Raw genomic sequence first — 24271 nt, 5'->3', positions numbered from 1 at the left:
TACAATGAGGTACTACCTTACACCTATTAGGATACGTTATCACACACACACACACACACAAAAAAAAAAGAAAGAAAAAAGAAACATAGTAAAAAGAAAAAATAACAAATGTTGGCAAAGAAATGGAGAAACAAGAACCCTGTGCATTGCTGGTGGGAAAGTAAAAATGGTGTGGTTGCTGTGTAAAATAGTTTTTTGGGGCTAATTCCATTCTTAGGTGAAAACTCAGTAGAGTGTAGGTCAAACAGCTATCTGTAAACCAATTTTCACAGCTGTATTATTCACATAGCTGAAAGGTGGAAACAGTCCAAATGTCCATCAACAGATCAAGAAAGTGTGATGTATACACACACACATACACGCAAAATAGAATATTATTATTCAGCCATAAAAATCCAGCACTGAGGACTCTGCAGCAAGAGAGACCTTGTTTCAAAGATAGGTTATTTCATGCAGTTTGACTACTTAATTTCTGTCTCTTCGTGTGTCATTTTTAACTAAATAAACTCATAGAGTTTTGCATCCAAAAAAAAGGAATGAAATTCTGACACATGCTACAACATGGATGGATCTAGAAAACATTAAGCTAAGCGAAATAAGTTATGAGGTATGTGGAGCAGTCAAATTCACGGAGATGAGAAAGTAGAAAAGAGGTCACTTGAGGGATGATGGAATGGGGAGCAATAATTAACCATTATTGCTTAATAGGTACATAATTTCTGTTTGGGATGATTAAAAATTCTAGAAAATGTGGAGTAATGGAAACAAAGACTTATACACTGTTGACAGAATGCATAATAAATTGATGTAATGCTTTGGAAAATATTATTAGTTTGGCATTGTCTAGCAAAGTTAAGACACGCATACCCTATGACCCAGAAAACCTGCTCCTAGGTATATATCCAAGAGCAGAGGTTTTCACAGCTTGGTCCATGAACCCCTGGAGATCCCCAGGCTCCTTTCAGGAGATCTTCAATGTCAATACTATTCCAGGTGGCATAGTGTTAAAGAATGTGCCTGCCAATGCAGGAGACTCAAGAGACTCGAGTTCAATCCCTGGGTTGGGAAGATCCGCTGGAGAAGGAAATGGTAACCTACTTCAGTATTCTCACCTGGGAAATTCCATGGACAGAGAGGCCTGGGGAGCTATAGTCCATGGGGTCTCAAAGAGTCAGATACGACTGAGCGACTGAGTATGCCTTCTTAATAATATTAAGGTACTATTCGCCTTTTCCCATATTCTTGGCATTTGCATTGACAGTACAAAAGTGATGGTGGGTAAAACTGCAAGAGCCTGTGCATAAATCAGAGCAGTGCCATTATCAGTTATATTTTTCACCATCACACACTTGCAGTTTAAAAAAAAAATCACTAGTTTCACATAGAGTGTCCTTGATGAAGAAGTAGAAATTATTAATTTTATTAAATCTCAACATTTGAGCAGACATCTTTTTTACATGCTGTGTGAGGAAATGGGAAGGACACGTGTGAGAAAGCACTGCTGTGGCATGTCCACATTCAATGGTTCTCTTGAGAAAGAACGCTGTGTGTGCAATTGTTTGGGTTGTGAGCGAAGTGAGTTGGGCTTTTTTTTGTACCTTGTGGGATTTTAGTTCCTTGACCAGTGATCAACCTGAGCCCCTTTCAGTGGAAGCACAGAGTCCTAACCATTGGGCAGCCAGGGAATTCCCAGGGCTTTTTTTTTTTTTTTTTTTTTAATGAAACTTTTAGTTGGAAGAAAAATTGGCAGACAAAACCATGGTTATTAGAGTTGGAACATTTGCCAAATATGTTTTAAAAAATGAATGACGAAAGGCTCTCACTTCAAAGAAAGCAATAGTCAGTAGTTACTGCCAATAACAAAACTTTGAGCTTTCAAGCTAAACCTAGAATTTTGGGAAAACCTGTATCTAGCAATATGACTTTGTCAACTTCCTACTATGTGCTTTTCTGATGATATCAGTAGGGATATTAGCACATGTGACTTTGGGGAATATTGTATAATGAAACATGTTAACATTTGGAAGATCTATCTACACAGCTCTATAAAATAATATTTTCCAAAAGACCACCATGATGTTACAAAATTAAAAGTAGGTTAAAGATCTATCCAAAGCACAAGATCAACCAGTGGATTTTAATATAGTACAGCTCAAAGAGTTCATTGAGTAGTAGACTTCATTCAGACTCCACAGTGCAATTAACCTTTGAAAACTGCCACTTGGGGACTCCCCTAGCAATCCAGTGGTTAAGACTGTGCATGTCCCTTGCAGGAGACATGGGTTCCATCCCTGGTCTCAAAGTGGGATCCCACACACTGCAAGACATGGCCAAGAAAAAAAAAAAGCAAACCAAACAATTTCAAAGGCTAGTTAAATTATTCTCTCTTTTCTAACCACATATCTCTGTAAGACTGATTTTCTCCTTTAAACTAAACAGCATACTCCAATAGATCAAAAGTTTGCTGTTACTTATAAATTAATAAATATTAATATATAATATAATTCATTGGATTGGCCAATTCTGTGGTGTAAATATTCCTACCATGACCAATTTCAAGTAGCCAACATGACTAGAATGTAGTGTCAGCTCTCACAAACTGGTACAATCTGGCTCCAGACCACTAATATAATCCACACTTTAAGAAGTCTTGTGAGTCTTCTATAGGTTTCATGAGACTAAAAATTTGAAAGAACACTGCTTTAGAAAAATGGCAATATCTGGCCATCAGGATACTTGTTCTGTGCCCCGCAAACTTATAGGAACCACAGCTACAAGGGCTTCCCTGGTGACTCAGGTGGTAAAGAATCTGCCTGCAATGTGAGAGACCTGGCTTCAATCCCTGGGTTGGGACGATCCCCTGGAGAAGGGCATGGCAACCCACTCCAGTATTTTTGCTTGGAGAATTCCCATGGACAGAGGAGCCTGGTGGGCTACAGTCCATAGGATCGCACAGAGTTAGTCATGACTGAGCACCTAGGCACAGCACAGCTTCATGCAACACAGATGATTCTTAAAAACATTAACTGTATTGAGGAAAAGAAATCAGACTCAGATGAATACATGCTATAGGATTCCATTTATGGAAAGCATGGAATTTATTATAACTAAATTGACTATAAACCATTTCATTTATTTTAAATATAATTTTTCACGTTTGTGTTACACTTTATAATAATAAGTTTTTTATAATGGAATCATACAGAACACATAGCTCTCCTGTGTTTTGATTGGAAGGACATCCCGTCTTACTGGCTTAAGCCCTACTCAAACTATAGTCCTGCCAAATAGAAGTTTGCTCTGTTCTATCTACCATGCCCTTTCCTTGCCACATACTTTGTTTCAATATGGAACAAATAGTTGCCTGGAATTCCTCTACTTTAGTTTCAAGGTCATTGGAAAACACTTTCTCTGAATTGCCTGCTTGAAATCGAATGTCTTTACTTATGGCAAGCAAGACTACTAAAAAAGAAGAACTAAAGAGCCTCTTGATGAAAGTGAAAGAGGAGAGTGAAAAAGTTGGCTTAAAACTCAACACTCACATAACTAAGATCATGGCATCCAGTCCCATCACTTCATGGCAAATTGATGGGGAAATAATGGAAACAGTGACAGACTTTATTTTTTGGGGGGCTCCAAAATCACCACAGATGGTGACTGCAGCCATGAAATTAAAAGACACTTGCTCCTTGGAAGAAAAGCTGTGACCAACCTAGACCATATATTAAAAAGCAGAGACATTACCTTTTAAAGGTCCATCTAGTCAAAGCTATGGTTTTGCCAGTAGTCATGTATGGATGTGAGAGTTGGACTATAAAGAAAGCTGAATGCCAAAGAATTGATGCTTTTGAACTGTGGTATTGGAGAAGACTCTTGAGAGTCCCTTGGACTACAAGGAGATCCAAACCAGTCAATCCTCAAGGAAACCAGTCCTGAATATTCATTGGAAGGACTGATGCTGAAGCTGAAACTCCAATACTTTGGTCACCTGATGTGAAGAACTGACTCATTGGAAAAGACCCTGATGCTGGGAAAGATTGAAGGCAGGAAGAGAAGAGGATGACAGAGGATGAGATAGTTGGATGTCATCACTGACTCAATGGGCATGAGTTTGAGCAAGCTCCGGGAGTTGGTGATGGACTGGGAAGCCTGGTGTACTGTAGTCCATGGGGTTGCAAGGAGTTGGACATGACTGAGAGACTGAACTAAACTGAAAATAAGACTACAGTGTGCTGCTTCTTTAAAGTGAGGCCACTTAGTTGTGTCCAATTCTTTGTGACCCCATGGACTATAGCCCACCAGGCTCCTCCATCCATGGGATTTTCCAGGCAAGAGTGCTGAAGTGGGCTGCCATTTCCTTCTCCAGGGGATCTTCCCAACCCAGGAATTGAACCCGGGTCTCCTGCATTGCAGACAGACACTTTACCATCTGAGCCACCAGGGGAGCCTACTGATTTCTTTCTTAACCATATATTGCAAGGCATCTTCCTATGTCAGCATTTAACAGCTACAGGGTATTTCATCATATGATATGCCACAGTTTGTTGAGCCAGCCCTCCATTGGTATATATCTAGATGGTTGGTTCTTGATTTTTTGGCTTAATGAATAAGCAAAGTCATGGTTTTTATTCCAGTGGACTGAGCTCTATTGGGATGGAGCCCTGGTCTAGCCACTGATGCATTGTACTAATAATTCCAGGTCAGTGCTCTGAATGTAGCATACGCTTGATAGAATGGCTGTGGAATGAATGAATGAAGATGATCTGAATGAATCATATTTATTAGCATTCTTCCTGGAAGCCCCTTAGGCAAAGGGGCAGACGAGCAATGAACAGAGCCCAGTGGTAAAACAACTGAATCAGAATGGATTTAAATCTCAGGTCTCCAGATGTGTGACTTGAGGTAGCTACTTAATCCCTCTTTACTTCAGTGTCCTCATCCATAAAATGGGTACAGTTATGGCACCTGCTTCATAGGACTCTTTGAGGGTTAAACAAGTGAGTACATGTAAAGGTCTCAGCATGGGCCTAGCACGTCAGCATTCATTAAACGGTAGAATGTAATTATCTCAGCTCATCTAGGTATAAAAATCTAGCGTGCATGATACCTCTTGGTAACCAGGAAGTTACATGACATGGAAACCAGGTCCTTCTGGCTCCTGCTTTTGTGGTGACTGCTGTTGGTTTGATTTACTTTTTTAACATCAATTTTGCTTCTGAGGAATCAGCTGCCCCCTTAAGGAGAGTATTTATACTCACAGTCTATCACCATGGAGATTGTCAACAGTAGGGAATCCAAGATCACATCACCTCTTTCTGGAGGCTGAAAGTGGACTCTCAGGGCCCTTTAATCCTGCAAATTTAGCTGGGTGTCATCTCCATTCTGACTGCTGAAAAGAAAAAAAGGCACCCCAAACTCAGCAGCTTCATAACGTCTCCCACCCTGAAACCTTAAACTGTGTCAAGTCAAAGAAGCTTGGGACAAATGCAGTTTCTTACTGCCGTAAGTCCACAGTCATCCTCCACGCCGAGCTGGAAGATTGAGACCAAGTATTCAACCAGAGTGCTCACTGGAAACTGGACAGAGGAGAGGAGGAAGGTAAGTAAAAAGAAGGTGGACAGAGGGTTCAGAAGGAGACCTGGCAGGGAGGATGAGTGAGAGCACTGTGTGCGTGTGTGCTCAGTCACTCAGTCCTGTCCAACTCTCTGCGACCCCGTGAATTGTAGCTCGCCAGGTTCCTCTGTCCATGGAATTTTCCAGGTAAGAAAAGAGTGGGTTGCCATTTCCTACTCCAAGGGATCTTCCCGACTCAGAGATCCATCCCTTGTCTCCTGCATTAGCAGGCAGATTCTTTACCACTGTACCACCCGAGGGTATTATTATTATTTCTAAATCAAGGACCACAAATACTTGGATCTTAAGAAGGTGGCATTAGGAACTCTGTGCAGAGAGACTCCCTAACACAGAGGAGTTATATTCAAGCAGTTATCAAAGTCCCCATTTATATCTTGAAAACATCATAGTACAGGTGTCAATAAGGTTGTGCCTTGAAGTTCTATAGTCAGTGGAGTGTCTCTAGGCATCTGATATTCTCTGTTCCTAATTTAGCTGCATCTTGATTTGAAGAACATCTGCTCTCCCTGGGCTGGTCCTTCCAGATGTATTACCTGTCAAGGCAGGCTTGACACTCCTTGTCTTCATGTCCAGGTGCTCTCTGGCGCCTGTTCCACAACTTTGCCCTGCCTGCGCATTTCACCTTTCACTTTCAAAACAGAACAGGCGTGTTCTTGTTGTTCCCATGTATCTTAAAGACCATCTCAAAATACTTTTCCTAAATTGACCTGCATAAAATTGAGTATCTTCGTTTGTGGCAATCAAGACTGACCCACATAAGTTTCTGCAGAGACATCTAGACATCTTCATATCTTCTTGGAAAATAGTCAAAGGAAAGAGGGTGAGACAGAATTGGTAGCTTTGGTGTAAGTGTGGGGAAGGTTAATAGTGACTTCTGAGAGCTAGAAAAGGCTCCTTTCATGTGGGAACCTTAGCATTTGTCACCCTTCTGGTCAGACATAGCTTTGGGCCATTTTTTAGCTCTGACTGCACTTGTTTTTGTTTGTGGAATAGGTGTGTGTGTGTAATCCAAGAGCAAGAAAGAATGGTTAAGCATTCTTTCGGGTAGGCAAAGCAGTACCCGGGGAGATTATGGGCTGATCCTACACTGACTGAGAGGAGATTGCATAAAGAGAGCAGAGTAAGAAAGCTATGGTACATTTACACAATGGAGTATATTAAAAAGAATACATTTGAATCAGTTCTAATGAGGTGGATGAAACTGGAGCCTATTATACAGAGTGAAGTAAGCCAGAAGGAAAAACATCAATACAGTATACTAACGCATATATATGGAATTTAGAAAGATGGTAACAATAACCCGGTGTACGAGACAGCAAAAGAGACACTGATGTATAGAACAGTCTTATGGACTCTGTGGGAGAGGGAGAGGGTGGGAAGATTTGGGAGAATGACATTGAAACATGTAAAATATCATGTAAGAAACGAGTTGCCAGTCCAGGTTCGATGCACGATACTGGATGCTTGGGGCTAGTGCACTGGGACGACCCAGAGGGATGGTATGGGGAGGGAGGAGGGAGGAGGGTTCAGGATGGGGAACACATGTATACCTGTGGCGGATTCATTTTGATATTTGGCAAAACTAATACAATTATGTAAAGTTTAAAAATAAAATTAAATTAAAAAAAAAAAAAAGAGAGAGAGCAGAGTTGGAGCAATTTCAGAAAGATGGCAGACTAAGAAGTTCCAGGTCCCTTCTTTTCCCACGGAAACACCAGTTCAGTTCAGTTCAGCCACTCAGTCGTGTCCGACTCTTTGCGACCCCATGAATCGCAGCACACCAGGCCTCCCTGTCCATCACCAACTCCCGGAGTTCACTCAGACTCACGTCCATCGAGTCAGTGATGCCATCCAGCCATCTCATCCTCTGTCGTCCCCTTCTCCTCCTGCCCCCAATCCCTCCCAGCATCAGAGTCTTTTCCAATGAGTCAACTCTTCGCATGAGGTAGCCAAAGTACTGGAGTTTCAGCTTCAGCATCATTCCCTCCAAAGAAATCCCAGGGCTGATCTCCTTCAGAATGGACTGGTTGGATTTAAAAAGCAACTATTAGCCTAATTGAAACAAATATATGGGAGCTCTGGAAAACAAAGGTCTACAGCAAAAAAATCAAATGCCCATTTTAGAGAAAGCCACATTCAAAATAGTAGGAAACTCCATGGTGTTTTTACCTGCCCTCCCCCATTCCTGCCCCAGCACAGCACAGTGCAGTGTGGGGGAAGCAGTGGCCCAGCTCCCAGTTCCCTCCCTGGAACACAGAGGGAGTGGAGCAACACTGTAACTTGTCTGTAAACTGCCGGAGGGATTGGTCTCTGTTTTGCTAACTCAGAGCTCAAACAGGAAAAAGTGGATGGTTCATATTTCAGGCCAGGAAGAGCTTGGAAAGCAGTAGTGGTCAACAGCTAGTGAAAGCTGCCAGGGGACTACAAGTTTGCAAAGGTCTGGGGGTAAGAAATTATAGGTAGAGGAATGCAACAGAACATCTAAGACTCTGAAAAGAAACCAGAGAGAGGCTTCTTGGAAAAATAAAGGAATTTTAAAGCAGCTATGTTTACAAGGAGAAATAAAAAGCACAGATACACACAGACACAGAGTCGTAGGCAGGACGCATGCTCATGTTCAGAAAAGTCCAAAGAAGAATTAAAACCTTCATACCTGACTGACTCCAAGGCTCAGAACATGCCCACTACTTAGTAGAGATCTTTCCTTGTGTGGAGCCAGTCTGCAGAGACCAGGAGAGATGGCTATTTTTCTCTCAAGTGCTCAGTGTTAAAAAAAAAAAAAAAAAAAAGACTTAAAAAGAAACAAGAAAAGATGGTCCACTCAAAGGAAAAAAATTAAGTGGCAGAAACAGTCCCTGAAGAAACACAGGCAGCAGTAGTACCAGAGAAAAACTAAAAAACAAAACAACAACAAAAAGAAACCTGTCTTAAATATACTTAAAAAGCTAAAAGGAAGTGTGGACAAAGAATTGAAGGAAATTAGGAAAATAATATATAAGCAAAATGAGAATATTAGTGAAAGATAGAAGTTCTGAAAAGGAATCAAACAAAAATGTGTGTGTGTGTGTGTACTCAGTTGTGTCTGACTCTTTGTGACCCCAGAGACCGTAGCCCACCAGGCTCCCCTGTCCATGGAATTCTCCAGGCAAGAATACTGGAGTGGGTTGCCATTTCCTCTTCCAGGGGATATTCCTGACCCAGGGATCAAAGCCACGTCTCCTGCATTCGCAGGCAGATTCTTTATCCCTGAGTCACCTGGGAAGACCAAATAAAAATAAAGGAATTGAAATATACAGTAACGTTTATGAAAAAAAATTCACTAGAGACATTCAAAAGTGGGTTTGAACAGACAGAAGTAAGAATCAGAAAACTTGAAGATAGACTGTTTGAAATTATTGAGCCTAGGTAGCAAAAAGAGAAATGAATAAAGAAACATGAGCAGAGACCAAAGACTTGTGGGACACCCTCAAGCTGACATATACTGACTATGGGATAAATTAAAAGAGAAAGGGGCAGAGAGATTATTTGAATAAATAATGACTGAAAACTTCCCACACTAGATATGGATCTACAAATCCCAGAAGCTCAGTGGAGACCAAATAAGTTAAATCCCTAGATACTCACACAGAGACAATTATAATCAATCTGTTGAAAGTCAAAGAAAAGGAGAGAATCTTCAAAACAGCAAGAGAAAAATGACTCATCGCATACAAGGGAGCCCTAATAAGATTATCATTAGATTTTTCAGCAGAAACTTTGGAGGTCAGAAAACAGTGGGGTGATATGTTTAAAGGGCTTAGTCCCCACAAACCAAAACCTAAACAAAACCAAGCCCCACACCCCAAAAAACCCCATCCCACTACTGACTGAGAATAGCTTAGCCAACAAAACTTTCCTTCAAAAATGGAGAAATAAAAACATTCCCAGATAAACAGAAGCTGAGGGAGTACTGCTACATCTTCCCTACAGGAAGTGCTAATGGGAGTCCTTGAAGTTAGTATGGAGAAATGGTAAATCGTAACTTGAAGTTATATGAAAATATAAAGACCCCTGGTAAAGATAAATGCACAAATATAGATGCCATCATTATTGTACTTTTGGTTTGTAATTCCATTATTTTCTACACAATTAAAAAACACAAAACCATAAAATATTATAAATTAATGTTAATGGGTACACAGTATATCAACATGTAATTTGTGACATCAATAACATAAAATGAGGGAGGGCAAAGCTATATCAGAGTGGGTTTTTATTAATGAGTTAACGCAAGATAGTATGAATTTTAAATAGATTGTTATGCAATTTGGATGGACATAGAGATTATCATACTGAGTGAAGTAAGCCACATAGAGAAATAATATATGACATCCCTTATACAGAATCTAAAAAGAAATGATACAAATGAACTTATTTACAAAGCAGAAACAGACTCACAGACTTAGAGAATGAATTTATGGTTCCCAGTGCGGGAAGGGAGGGGAGAATGGATAATTAGGGAGTGTGGGATAAACATGTACACACTGCTATATTTAAAATGAATAACCAACAAGGACCTACTATATAGCCCAGGGAACTCTGCTCCAGGTTATGTGGCAGCCTGGACTGGAGGAGAGTTTGGGGGAGAATGGATACATGTGTATGGATCGTTGAGTCCCTTTGCTGTCTACCTGAAACTATCACATTATTAATCAGCTATACTCCAGTATAAAATAAAAAGATGAAAAATTTATTAAAAAACAAGATAGATCACTATAAATTTAAGATGTTATGTATAATTCCCATGATAACTACAAAGAAAATCTCTCTAAAATATACACAAGAGGAAATGAGAAAGAAAAATAGGCCACTACTAAAAATTAAATAAATACAAAGAAAAGTAGTAATGGTGAAAATGAGGGGCAAAAAGCCCTATAAGACAAAAAAGAAAACAAATAACAAAACGGTAAAAGTAAATAACAGTAATTACTTTATTTTTTCTTTTTTTTCAGTAATTACTTTAAATGTAAATAGATTAAATGCTCATCAAAAGAGATTTGCAGAATGGGGGAAAAAACACGATTTTTTTTCATCCACCATCTATGAGACTGTTTTTAGATCTAAGGACATGCAAAAGTTGAAAATAAAAGACTAGAAAAAGATACTCCCTGCAAATATCAGCTCAAAGAGAATGAGGTGGCACTGTATTAATTTCATAGAAAATGAAGTCTAAGTAAAACAATGTTACAAGAGCTAAAGAAGAGGAGGGTATATTGAAGAAAGGATCATGAAGAAATAGAAAGTATGAATAGACATATAACTAGTAAGAAAATTGAATCAGTAATCAAAGAGCTCCCCAAAATAAAAGCCCAGGACTAAATGGCTTCACTGGTGAATTCTACTTAGCTTTTAACTACTTTAACACAGGGCTTCCCTGGTAGCCAAGATCTGCCTGCAGTACAGAAGACCCCGGTTCCATTTCTGGGTCAGAAAGATATGCTGGAGAAGGGACAGGCTACCCACTCCAGTATTCTTGGTGGCTCAGCTGGTAAAGAATCCATCTGCAATGCGGGAGACCTGGGCTTGATCTCTGGGTTGGGAAGATCCTCTGGAGAAGGAAACACCCACCCACTCCAGTATTCTGGCCTGGAGAACTCCATGGACTGTATAGTCCATGGGGTCACAAAGAGTTGGACACAACTGAGTGACTTTCACTTCACCTTAACATAATAAGACCATATATGAAAAGCCCAGCTACAATCATACCCATGCAAAGGAATGAAGTTGGACACCTACCTCACACCATATTCAAAAATTAATTCAAAATGAATCAAAGACCTATATGTAAGGTCTTTAGGTCTATATGTAAGGTCTTTAGGTCTATATGTAAGACCTAAAATTATAAAACTCTTAGAAGAAAACAGGAGAAAAGCTACATGACCTTGAATTTGGCACTGACTTCTTGGATATGACACCCTAAACATAGACAACAAGAGAAAAAATAGATAAACTGGACTTCACCAAAATTAAACTTTATGTATGAAAGAATTTATTATCAAGAGTGAAAGCAGGCTCTTGCAGAGAGATATTTGCATGTTTATATTATTAACAGCATTATTCACAGGAACTGGAAGGTAGAAGTAATTCAGTGAGGAATGGATAAGCAAAATAGAGCATATACATACAATGGAATATTACTCAATCTTTAAGAGAAAGGAAATTATGAAACATGCTACCGTGTAGATAAACCTTGAAGACACTAAGTTAAGAGCAATGTTCAGTTCAGTTCCGTTGCTTAGTCATGTCTGACTCTTTGCAACCCCATGGACTGCAGCACGCCAGGTCTCCCTGTCCATCACCAACTCCTGGAATTTACTCAAACTCATGTCTGTTGAGTCGCTGATGCCATCCAAAGATGTCATCCTCCGTTGTCCCCTTCTCCTTCTACCTTCAATCTTTCCCAGCATCAGGGTCTTTTCAAATGAGTCAGCTCTTTCATCAGGTGGCCAAAGTATTGGAGTTTCAGCTTCAACATCAGTCCTTCCAATGAATATTCAGGACTGATTTCCCATAGGATGGCCTTGTTGGATCTCCTTGCAGTCCAAGGGACTCTCAAGAGTCTTCCAACACCACAGTTCAAAAGCATCAATTCTTCAGTGCTCAGCTTTCTTCACAGTCCAACTCTCACATCTATTCATGATCACTGGATAAACCATAGCCTTGACTAGATGGACCTTTGTTGGCAAAGCAATGTCTCTGCTTTTTAATATGCTGTCTAGGTTGGTCATAACTTTTCTTCCAAGGAGCAAGTGTCTTTTAATTTCATGGCTGCAGTCACCATCTTCAGCGATTTTAGAGCCCCCAAAAATAAAATCTCTTACTGTTTTGACTGTTTCCCCATCTATTTGCCATGAAGTGATGAGACTGGATGCCATGATCTTAGTTTTCTGAATGTTGAGCTTTAAGCCAACTTTTTCACTCTCCACTTTCACTTTCATCAAGAGACTCTTTAGCTCTTTTTCACTTTCTGCCATAAGAGTGGTGTCATCTGCATATCTGAGGTTATTGATATTTCCTCCAGCAATCTTGATTCCAGCTTGTGCTTCATCCAGCCCAGTGTTTTTCATGATTTACTCTGCATATAAGTTAAATAAGCAGGGTGACAATATACAGCCTTGATGTACTCCTTTTCCTATTTGGAACCAGTCTGTTGTTCCATGTTCAGTTCTAACTGTTGCTTCCTGACCTGCATACGGGTTTCTCAAGAGGCAGGTCAGGTGGTCTGGTATTTCCATCTCTTTCAGAATTTTCCATGGTTTGTTGTGATCCACCCAGTCAAAGGCTTTGGCAGAGTCAAAAAGCAGAAATAGATGTTTTTCTGGAACTCTTGCTTTTTTGATGATCCAGTGGATGTTAGCAATTTGACCTCTGGTTCCTCTGCCTTTTCTAAAACCAGCTTGAACATCTGGAAGTTCACAATTCACATACTGTTGAAACACAGCTTGGAGAATTTTGAGCATTACTTTACTAGCGTGTGAGATGAGTGCAATTGTGTGGTAGTTTGAACATTCTTTGGCATTGCCTTTCTTTGGGATTTAAAACTGACCTTTTCTAGTCCTGTGGCCACTGCTGAGTTTTCCAAATTTGCTGGCATATTGAGTGCAGCACTTTCACAGCATCATCTTTCAGGATTTGAAATAGCTCAACTGGAATTCCATCACCTCCATTAGCTTGTTTGTAGTGATGCTTCCTAAGGCCCACTTGACTTCACATTCCAGGATGTCTGGCTCTAGATGAGTGGTCACACCATAGTGATTATCTGGGTCGTGAAGATCTTTTTTGTACAGTTCTTTTGTGTATTATTGCCACCTCCTCTTAATATATTATGCTTCTGTTAGGTCCATACCATTTTTGTCCTTTATTGAGCCCATCTTTGCATGAAACATTCCCTTGGTATCTCTAATTTTCTTGAAGAGATCTCTGGTCTTTCCCATTCTATTGTTTTCCTGTATTACTTTGCATTGATCATTGAGGAAGGCTTTTTATCTCTCCTTGCTATTCTTTGGAACTCTGTATTCAAATGGGTATATATTTCCTTTTCTCCTTTGCTTTTCACTTCTCTTCATTTCACAGCTATTTGTAAGGCCTCCTCAGACAGCTGTTTTGCTTTTTTGCGTTTCTTTTTCTTGGGGATGGTCTTGATCCCTGTCTTCTGTACAATGTCGTGAACCTCCGTCCATAGTGCAGTGTTAGTCACCAAAAGACAAATACTGTGTACTCCCACTTATACAGTGTGTGCGTGTGTGCTCAGTCACTTTAGTCGTGTCCAACTCTTTTCAATCCCATGGACCTCCCCCAGGTTCCTCTGTCCATGGGATTCTCCAGGCAAGAACACTGGTGTGGGTTGCCATACCCTCATCCAAGGGATCTTCCTGACCCAGGGATGGAATCCACGTCTCTTATATCTCCTGCACTGGCAGGCGGAATTACCACTAGCGCCACCTGGGAAGATCTGAGGTACAGCAGAGTAGTCAAATTCATAGAAATAGAAAGCAGAATGGTGGTTGCCAGGTGCTGAGCAAGGGAGAATGGAGAGCTGTTGCTTAAAGGGGACAGAGTTTCAGTTTGAGATGATGAAAAAGTCCTGCAAGTGGATGGAGGTGGTGGTTGCTCATCAATGTGAATGTAGTTAATGCCACTGAGCTGCACACTTAAAAGTAGTTAAAAATGGGACTTCCCTGGTGGTCCAATGGCTAACACTGCAAACTCCCAGGGGACCTGGGTTTTGATCCCTAATTAGGGACGCACCTAATTAAGTGGATCAGTAGTAAAGAACCTGCCTGCCAAAGCAGGAGAACCAAAAGATGAGGGTTTGATCCCTGGGTCCAGAAGATCCCCTGAAGAAGGAAATGGCAACCCGCTTCAGTATTCTTGCCTGGGAAATTCCATGGACAGAGGAGCCTGGCAGCCTACAGGCCATGGGGTCACAAAAGAGTTGGACATGACTTAGCGACTGAGTGCGTGCGTGCACGCACACACACACACACACACACGGAACTAGAGTCCACATGCTACAACTAAAACGATTCTGCATGCCAAGACTAAAAATCCTTTGTGCTGCAACTAATATGCACTGCAGCCAAATAAAAATAAAAATAGTCAAAATGGTAAATTTTATTATGCATCTTTTACTACAATGAATTTCAAAAAACAATGAAAAATTGTGATACAATAGGGCTTTTCTGGTGGTGGCTCAGATGGTAAATAAATGCAGGAGACCTGGGTTCAATACCTGGATGGGGAAGATCCCCTGGATAAGTGAATAGCTACCCACTCTAGTATTCTTTTCTTTTAAAATTTATTTATTTATTTTTATTGAAGGATAACTGCTTTATAGAATTTTGTTGTTTTCTGTCAAACCTCAACATGAATCAGCCATAGGTATACATATATCCCCTCCCTTTTGAACTTCTCTCCCATCTCCCTCCCCATCCCACCCCTCTAAGTTGAGACAGAGCCCCTATTTGAGTTTCCTTAGCTATACAGCAAATTCCAGTTGGCAATCTATTTTACATATGGTAGTGTAAGTTTCCATGCTACTCTTTCCATGCATCTCACCCTCTCCTCCTCTCTCCCCATGTCCACAAGTCTATTCTCTATGTCTGTTTCTCCACTGCTGCCCTGTAAGTAAATTCTTCAGTATGATTTTTCTAGATTCCATATATATGTGTGTTAGAATATGATATTTCTCTTTCTCTTTCTGACTTACTTCACTCTGTACAATAGATTCTAGATTCATCCACCTCATTAGAACTGACTCAAAAGCATTCCTTTTTATGGCTGAGTAATATTCCGTTGTGTATATGTACAACTTCTTTATCCATTCATCTCTAGATGGATATCTAGGTTGCTTCCATATTTTAGCTATTGTAAATAGTGCTGCAATGAATAATGGGATACGTGTGTCTTTTTAAATTTTGATTTCCTCAGGGTACATGCCTAGGAGTGGGATTGCTGGGTCATATGGTGGTTTTATTCCTAGTTTTTTAAGGAGTCTCCATACTGTCTTCCTTTGTGGCTCAGCTGCTAAAGAATCTGCCTGCAATGCGGGGGACCTGGTTCTATCCCTGGGTGGTGAAGATCCCCCAGAGAAGGGAAAGGCTACCGACTCCAGTATTCTGGCCTGGAGAATTTCATGGACTATATAGTCCATGGATACAACTGGACACAATTGAGGGACCTTCACTTTCACTTCACTTTCATACCATCTTCCATAGTGACTGTATCAATTTGCATTCCCTTTTCTCCACACCCTCTCCAGCATTTACTGTTTGTAGACTTTCTGATGATGGCCATTCTGACTGGTGTGAGGTGATAGCTCATTGTAGTTTTGATTTGCATTTTTCTAATAATGAGCAAGGCTATGGTTTTTCCTGTGGTCATGTATGGATGTGAGAGTTGGACTGTGAAGAAAGTTGAGTGCCGAAGAATTGATGCTTTTGAACTGTGGTGTTGGAGAAGACTCTTGAGAGTCCCTTGGACTGCAAGGAGATCCAACCAGGCCATCCTAAAGGAGATCAGTCCTGGGTGTTCTTTGGAAGGACTGATGCTAAAGCTGAAACTCCAATACTTTGGCTACTTCATGCAAAGAGTTGACTCATTGGGAAAAACTCTGATGCTGGGAGGGATTGGGGGCAGGAAGAGAAGGGGACGACAGAGGATGAGATAGCTGGATGGCATCACTGACTCGATGGACATGAGTTTGAGTGAACTCTGGGAGTTGGTGATGGACAGGGAGGCCTGGTGTGCTGCGATTCATGGGGTCGCAAAGAGTCGGACATGACTGAGCGACTGAACTGAACTGAACTGAATAATGAGCAATGTTTAACATCTTTTCAAGTGTTTGTTAGCCATGTGTATGTCTAAACAGAGAAATGTCTATTTAGGTCTTATTCCCACTTTTTGATTTTTTTTTTTTAAAGCAGACCTATGGGTTTATTTACTTATTTATTTTTACTTTACAATATTGTATTGGTTTTGCCATCCATTGACATGAATCTGCCATGGGTGTACATGTGTTCCCCATCCTGAACCCCTCTCCCACCTCCCTCCCCATCCCATCCCTCTGGGTCATCCCAGTGCACCAGCCCCGAGAACCCTGTATCATGTGTCAAACCTGGACTGGCAATTTGTTTCACATGTATGATACTATACATGTTTCAATGCCATTCTCCCAACTCATCCCACCCTCGCCCTCTGCCACAGAGTCCAAAAGACTGTTCTATATATCTGTGTCTGTTTTGCTGTCTCGCATATAGGGTCATTGTTACCATCTTTCTAAATTCCATATATGTGTGTTAGTATACTGTATTGGTGTTTTTCTTTCTGGCTTACTTCACTCTGTATAATAGGCTCCAGTTTCATCCACCTCATTAGAACTGATTCAAATGTATTCTTTTTAATGGCTGAGTAATATTCAATTGTGTATATGTACCACAGCTTTCTTATCCATTCATCTGCTGATGGGCATCGAGGTTGCTTCCATGTCCGGGCTATTAAAAACAGTGCTGTGATGAACATTTGGGTACACGTGTCTCTTTCAATTCTGGTTTCCTCGGTGTGTATGCCGAGCAGTGGGATTGCTGGGTCATATGGCAGTTCTATTTCCAGTTTTTAGGGTTGTTTGTTTTTCTGGTATTGAGCTGTATGAGCTGCTTGTGTATTTTGCAAATTAATCCTTTGTCAGTTGTTTCATTTGTTATTATTTTTTCCCATTCTGCAGGTTGTCTTTTCACCTTGCTTATAGTTTTCTTTTTTGTGCAAAAGCTTTTAAGTTTAATCAGGTCCCACTTGTTTACTTTTGTTTTTATTTCCATTACTCTAGGGGTGGGTCATAGAGGATCTTGTTTTGAATTATGTCATTGAGTGTTCTGCCTATAGTTTCCTCTAAGAGTTTTATAGTTTCTGGTCTTACGTTTAGGTCTTTAATCCATTTTGAGTTTATCTTTGTATATGGTGTTAGAAAGTGTCTAATTTCATTCTTCTGCATGTCACTGTCCTGTTTTCCCAGTACCACTTATTGAAGAGGCTCTCTTTGCTCCATTGTGTATTCTTGCCTTCTTTGTAAAAAAATAAATAAATAAATAAGGTATCCATAGGTGCATGTGTTTATTTCTGTTTTTTTTTTTTTTTATCTTGTTCCATTGGTCTATATTTCTGTTTTTATGACAGTACCATACTGTCTTCATGACTGTAGCTTGGTAGTATAATCTGAAGTCAGGAAGGTTGATTCCTCCAGCTCCATTCTTCTTTCTCAAGACTGCTTTGGCTATTCAGGGTCTTTTGTGTTTCCATTGAATTGTGAAATTTTTTGTTCTAGTTCTGTGAAAAATGTTATTGGTAATTTGCTAGGGATTGCATTGAATCTGTAGATTGCATTTGGTAGTATAGTCATTTTCACAATATTGATTCTTCCTACCCAGGAACATGGAATATCTCTCCATTTATGTCAACTTTGATTTCTTTTATTAGTGTCATAATTTTCTGTGTACAGTTCTTTTGTCTCCTTAGGTAAGTTTATTCCTAGATATTTAATTCTTTTTGTTGCAATGGTGAATGGGATTGATTCCTTAATTTCTCTTTCTGATGTTTCATTGTTAGTATATAGAAATGCAAGTGATTTCTGTGTATTGGTTTTGTATCCTGTGACTTTGCTGAATTCACTGGTTAGCTCTAGTAATTTTCTGATAATTTCTTTATAGTTTTCTATGTACAGTATCATGTCACCTGGAAACAGTGAGAGCTTTACTTCTTTTCTGATCTGGATTCCTTTTATTTCTTTTTCTTCTCTTATTGCTGTAGCTAGGACTTCCTATGTTGACTACTGTGTTGAATAATAGTGGTGAAAGTGGACATGCTCATCTTGTTCCTGATCTTAAGGGGAATGCTTTCAGTTTTTCACCATTGTGACTAATGTTTGCTCTAGGCTTATCATATATGGCCTTTACTATGTTGAGGTAGGTTCCTTCTATGCCCATTTTTTGAAGAGTTTTCATCATAAATGGGTGCTTAATTTTGTCAAAGCCTTTTTCTGCATTATTGAGATTATCATATGGTTTTTATCTTTAAGTTTGTTAATATGGTGTATCACATTGATTGATTTGCATATGTTGACGAATCCTTCCATCCCTGGAATAAACCCAAATTGATCATGGTGTTTGAGCTTTATGATGCATTGCTGAAATCTGTTTGTTAAAATTTTGTTGAGAAATTTTGCATCTATATTCATCAGTGATATTGGCCTATAGTTTTCTCTTTTATGTGTTATCTTTGTCTGGTTTTGGTATCAGGGTGATGGTGGCCTCCCAGAGTGAGTTTGGAAGTGTTCCTCCCTCTGCAATTTTTTAAAGCATTTTAGAAGGATAGGCATTAGCTTTTCTCTAAATGCTTGATAGAATTCTCCTGTGAAGCCATCTGGTCCTGGGCTTTTGTTTTTTGAGAGATTTTTGATCACAGTTTCAATTTCAGTGCTTGTAATTGGGTTGTCCCTAATTTCTATTTCTTCCTGGTTCAGTCTTGCAAGATTGAACTTTTCTAAGAATCTGTCCATTTCTTCCAAGTTATCCATTTTATTGCCATATAGTTGTTCATAACAGTCTCTTATAATCCTTTGTATTTCTGCATTGTCTGTTATAACTTCTTCTTTTTCATTTCTAATTTTGTTAATTTGATTCTTCTCCTTTTTTGCTTGATGAGTCTGGCTAAAAGTTTGTCAATTTTATTTATCTTCTCAAAGAACCAGCTTTTAGTTTTATTAATCTTTACTGTTGTTTCTTTCATTTCTTTTTCATGTATTTCTGCTCATATCTTTATGATTTCTTTTCTTCTACTAATTTTGTTGTTTTTTGTTGTTGTTGTTGTTCTTTTTCCAGTTGCTTTAGGTGTAAAGTTAGTTGTCTATTTGATGTTTTTCTTGCTTCTTGAGGTAGGATTGTATTACTATAAACTTCCCTCTTAGAACTGCTTTTGCTGCAGCCCACAGGTTTCGAGTTGTCATATTTTCACCGTCATTTGTTTCTAGAAAATTTTTAATTTCCCTTTTGATTTCTTCAGTAACCTGTTGGTTATTTAGAAATGTATTGTTTAATCTCCATTTTACAGTTTTTCTTGTAATTAATATCTAGTCTCATAGCATTGTGGTCAGAGAAGATGCTTGTTATGATTTCAATTTTCTTAAATTTACTGAGGTTTGACTTGTGACCTGAGATGTGGTCTATCCTGGAGAATGTTCCATGTGCACTTGAGAAGAAGGTGTATTCTTCTGCATTTGGTTGGAATGTCCTGATGATATCAATGAGATACATCTCATCTAATGTATCATTTAAGACTTGCATTTGCTTATTAATTTTCTGTTTTGACAATCTGTCCATTGGTGCAAGTGGGGTGTTAAAGTCTTCTACTATTAATGCGCTACTGTGAATTTCTCCTTTTATTTCTGCTAGTGTCTGTCTTATGTATTGAGGTGCTCCTATGTTGGGTGCATAGATATTTACAATTGTTATATCTTCTTCTTGGATTGATCCCTTGATCATTATGTAGTGTCCCTCCTTAATCTTAATTACAAGTGTCCCTCTTGTAATCTTCTGTATTTTAAGGTCTATTTTGTCTGATGTGAGGATTGCTACTCCACCTTTCTTTTGCTTTCCATTTGCCTGGAATATATTTTTCCATCCTCTCACTTTCATTCTATATGTGTCTTTAGGTCCGAAGTGGGTTTCTTGTAGACAGCATAAATATGGGTCTTGTTTTATATTCATTCAGCCAGTCTGCGTCTTTTTCTTGGAACATTTAATCCATTTACATATAAAGTAATTATTGATATATATGTTCCTATTGCCATTTTCTTAATTGTTTTAGGGTTGATTTTGTAGGTATTTTTCCTTCTCTTGTATTTCTTTACTATATAAATCCCTTTAATATTTGTTGTAAAGCTGGTCTGGTAGTACTGAATTCTCTTAACTTTTGCTTGTCTGAAAAGCTTTTTATTTCTCCATCAATTTTGAATGATACTCTTGCTGGGTACAGTAATCTTGGTGGTAGATTTTTCCCTTCCAGTACTTTAAATATATCCAGAAATTCCCTTCTGGCCTGCAGAATTTCTGCTAAATTATCAGCCATTAAATGTATGGGGTTTCCCTTGTGTGTTACTTGTTGTGTTTCCTTTGCAGCTTTTAATATTCTTTCTTTGTGTTTAGTCCTTGTTACTTTGATTAGTATGTGTCTTGGCGTGTTTGTCTTTGGGTTTATCCTGTATGGGACTCCTTGGACTTGGACTTGAGCCTGTTGGACTTGATTGACTATTTCCTTTTCCATGTTGGGGAAATTTTTAACTATAATCTCTTAAAAAATTGTCTCATACCCTTTCTTTTTCTCTTCTTCTTCTGGGGCCCCTATAATTTGAATGTTGGTGTGTTTGATATTGTCCCAGAGGTCTCTGAGACTATCCTCAGTTCTTTTTATTCTTTTTACTTTATTCTGCTCTTCAGAAGTTATTTCCACCATTTTATCTTTCAGCTTACCAATTCGTTCTTCTGCTTCAGATATTCTGCTATTGATTCCTTCCAGATTAGCTTTAATTTCAGTAATTGTGTTTTTTGTCTCTGTGTGTTTATTCTTTAATTCTTCTAGATCTTTGTTAATTGATTCTTGCATTTTCTCCATTTTGTTTTCAAGGTTTTGGATCATCTTTACTGTCATTATTCTGAATTCTTTTCCAGTTGTTTGCCTATTCCCTCTTCATTTATTTGGACTACTGTGTTTCTCATTTGTTCCTTCATTTGGGTAGTATTTCTCTGCATTTTCATTATTTGTCTTTTTAACTTATTGTGTTTGAGTTCTCCTTTTCCCAGGCTTCAAGGTTGAATTCTACCTTTCTTTTGGTTTCTGCCCTCCTAAGATTGGTCCAGTGGTTTGTGTAAGCTTCGTATAGGGTGAGATTTGTGCTGAATTTTTGTTTCTTTGTTTTTCCTCTGATGGGCAAGGCTGAGTGAGGTGGTAATCCTGTCTACTGATGATTGGGTTTGTATTTTTGTTTTGTTTGTTGTTTAGATGAGGCATCCTGCACAGGTGCTACTGGTGGTTGAAATTCAAAAGGCTCGTGAGTGCCTCTCTGGTGTTACTTGCAGTCAGCTCCCGAGCCTGCTGATCAACAGAAATTCTCTCTCTGGGCTTCTATTTCAACTGCAATGGTGGGGCTCCAGAGGACTTGGGCCACCTCTTCTGTGAGTCCAAGGAAAAGCTTGAGGGTGCCCAGTGTCTCTTGTAGACACAAAACCAGTGCAGAGGCTGTTCTTACCCTACTGAGATGGGCCAATGCCAATGGAAGGCATGGTGGCCCTGGCCACTCCAGTATTCTTGCATGGAGAATTCCATGGAGAGAGGAGCCCGGTGGGCTACAGTCCATGGGGTTGCAAGGAGTTGGACACAACTGAGCTTCTAACATTCATTTTCAGGGGAAAGAAAGCATAGAACTTGGAAGAGTGAGAAACAAAGAAGAAAAAGAAAGGGAAGAGTCAAGCAGGAGGGAGGAGGGGCAGGGAGTGAGAAGAGAGAAAGGAAACAGGTGTAGACCGTGAGCGACCAGGTGACACCAAACAGCTTTCCCAAGGGGTCTTGGACTGGAGTGCCAAGTCCCTGAACGCACTCCTTTTCAAGTACTGAAGGGAGGGGGTACAATCAAATCCACATTGTGCAGGACGCCTATTTACCCTTTCCCTGCCCAGCTTCTAATGGTTGGGAACTGAGGGGATGCAGCAGAAGTTTGAGAAGGGGCATCACAGAAACTATCCTTAAAAAAAAACATTTTTTTTTTTCAGTTCATAAAAGCCACTGAGAAAACCCCCCAGACCATTTACAGAAAAGAGTACATCCCTTTCCCAGGCCACAGACCTGACCAGATCTCCAGGTGGTACAGCAAGAGGACAGTTGAGGTAAGAGGGCTCAGGGCCCCACACTCTGCCTGGCCCCCTCCCAGTGCTCAGGAGACACTAAACAACCAGATTCTTTCTAGGTTCAATTCTCTCTTGGGGACACAGGAGTGGTCTCATTAATACCCTCCCCAGCCAAGCACGGTGCAGGGAGGCTGCTGATATCATTTACCCTTATTCACTGGGTGGGCAGATGTCCACCTGATCTCATGCAGGTGGCATTTCCCTCTCTGGGTATCCCAGCACTTTTTCTGGGCCATTTTCCCCATCCTTCCATACCCTTCCAACAGGAGGTAGGCAACGGATGTGTGAAACAAACAAAGGTTGATGTTGAGTTAGGGTAAGTGTAGTCAGGAACAACACAAGGCACTCCAAAAGTGAGTAGTTTGATGTTTGCATAGACAGTGTTTGTATAATATTACCGATGGCCAAGCATCCTGTTCTTTTGTATGAAAAGTCAAGGGCCATTCAGTTTGCTGTCACTCGTTGAGTGTCTACTTGTGAGTATGGTTGAGTTCCAGGCTGCCAGAGCAGGGAGCAGAGCACTGCAGCCTCAGAACCTGTCTCCCAGGTGTGAGACCACACATTTGAGACATTTATTAAATTAGGTGAGAGAGTGTTGAAGCTCAGAAATTCTGGCCCTTACAGAAACAGGAGAGAGCCTCCTCTTATATCAAGCCTTGAGGGTGCCACCCACTAGGCTCAGCCTGGGGAGAATAAGCCTGTGAGTGTTCACCCACTGGGTGCACAAGTATGCCCTTTTCTCACTACAATCTGGGTGCTACCCCAAGCTCTTCTTCTGCCAGTCTGCTGCTTATAGAGGTGATGTCTGTCCCCTCACTTCTACCCCACATAACCCTATTGTTGTTGCTGTTGTTTAGTCACTAAGTCGTGTCCGATTCTTATGCAACTCCATGATCTGTACCCTGCCAGGCTCCTACATAACCCTCAGTTCAGTTAAGTTCAGTCATTCAGTCGTGTCCGACTCTTTGCGACCCCATGAACTGCAGCACACCAGGCCTCCCTGTCCATCATCAACTCCCAGAGTTCACCCAAACTCGTGTCCATCGAGTCGGTGATGCCTCCAGCCATCTCATCCTCTGTCGTCCCCTTCTCCTCCTGTCCCCAATCTGTCCTAGCATCAGAGTCTTTTCCAGTGAGTCAACTCTCCACACGAGGTGGCCTAAGTATTGGAGTTTCAGCTTTAGCATCAGTCCTTCCAAAGAACACCCAGGACTGATCTCCTTTAGAATGGACTGGTTGGATATTTTTGCAGTCCAAGGGATTCTCAAGAGTCTTCTCCAACACCACAGTTCAAAAGCATCAATTCTTCGGCACTCAACTTTCTTCACAGTCCAACTCTCACATCCATACATGACCACTGGAAAAACCATAGCCTTGATTAGATGGACTTTGTTGGTAAAGTAATGTCTCTGCTTTTCAATATGCTCTCTAGGTTGGTCATAACTTTTCTTCCAAGGAGTAAGCGTCTTTTAATTTCATGGCTGCAGTCACCATCTGCAGTGATTTTGGAGCCCCCAAAAATAAAGTCTGACACTGTTTCCACTGTTTCCCCATCTATTTCCCATGAAGTGATGGGACCAGATGTCATGATTTTAGTTTTCTGAATGTTGAGCTTTAAGCCAACTTTTTCACTCTCCTCTTTCACTTTC

At 40.2% G+C, this 24271-nt stretch overlaps 1 protein-coding gene across 2 annotated transcripts in view; it reads left to right on the top strand.

Annotated features, from left to right (window-relative positions):
• The first annotated feature begins 5265 nt into the window (after nucleotides 1-5265).
• CFAP107 (cilia and flagella associated protein 107) overlaps nucleotides 5266-24271 on the top strand; it is a 36069-nt gene continuing 17063 nt past the window's right edge. Inside the window, exons 1-2 of one of the 2 annotated variants that reach the window (XM_061383236.1) lie at nucleotides 5269-5598; nucleotides 22488-22601. In XM_061383236.1, the coding sequence (XP_061239220.1) occupies nucleotides 5485-5598; nucleotides 22488-22601 (228 nt within the window). In that variant the 5' untranslated portion in view covers nucleotides 5269-5484. Of the gene's footprint in view, nucleotides 5599-22487; nucleotides 22602-24271 lie in introns of both variants that reach the window. The other variant, XM_061383237.1, reaches the window with a different exon arrangement.

The sequence above is a fragment of the Bos javanicus genome, chromosome 16 (assembly GCF_032452875.1).
Source record: "Bos javanicus breed banteng chromosome 16, ARS-OSU_banteng_1.0, whole genome shotgun sequence".
NCBI lineage: Eukaryota > Metazoa > Chordata > Mammalia > Artiodactyla > Bovidae > Bos > Bos javanicus.
Note: the sequence above shows the minus strand (reverse complement) of the source record. Positions and strands in the feature narration are given on the sequence as shown.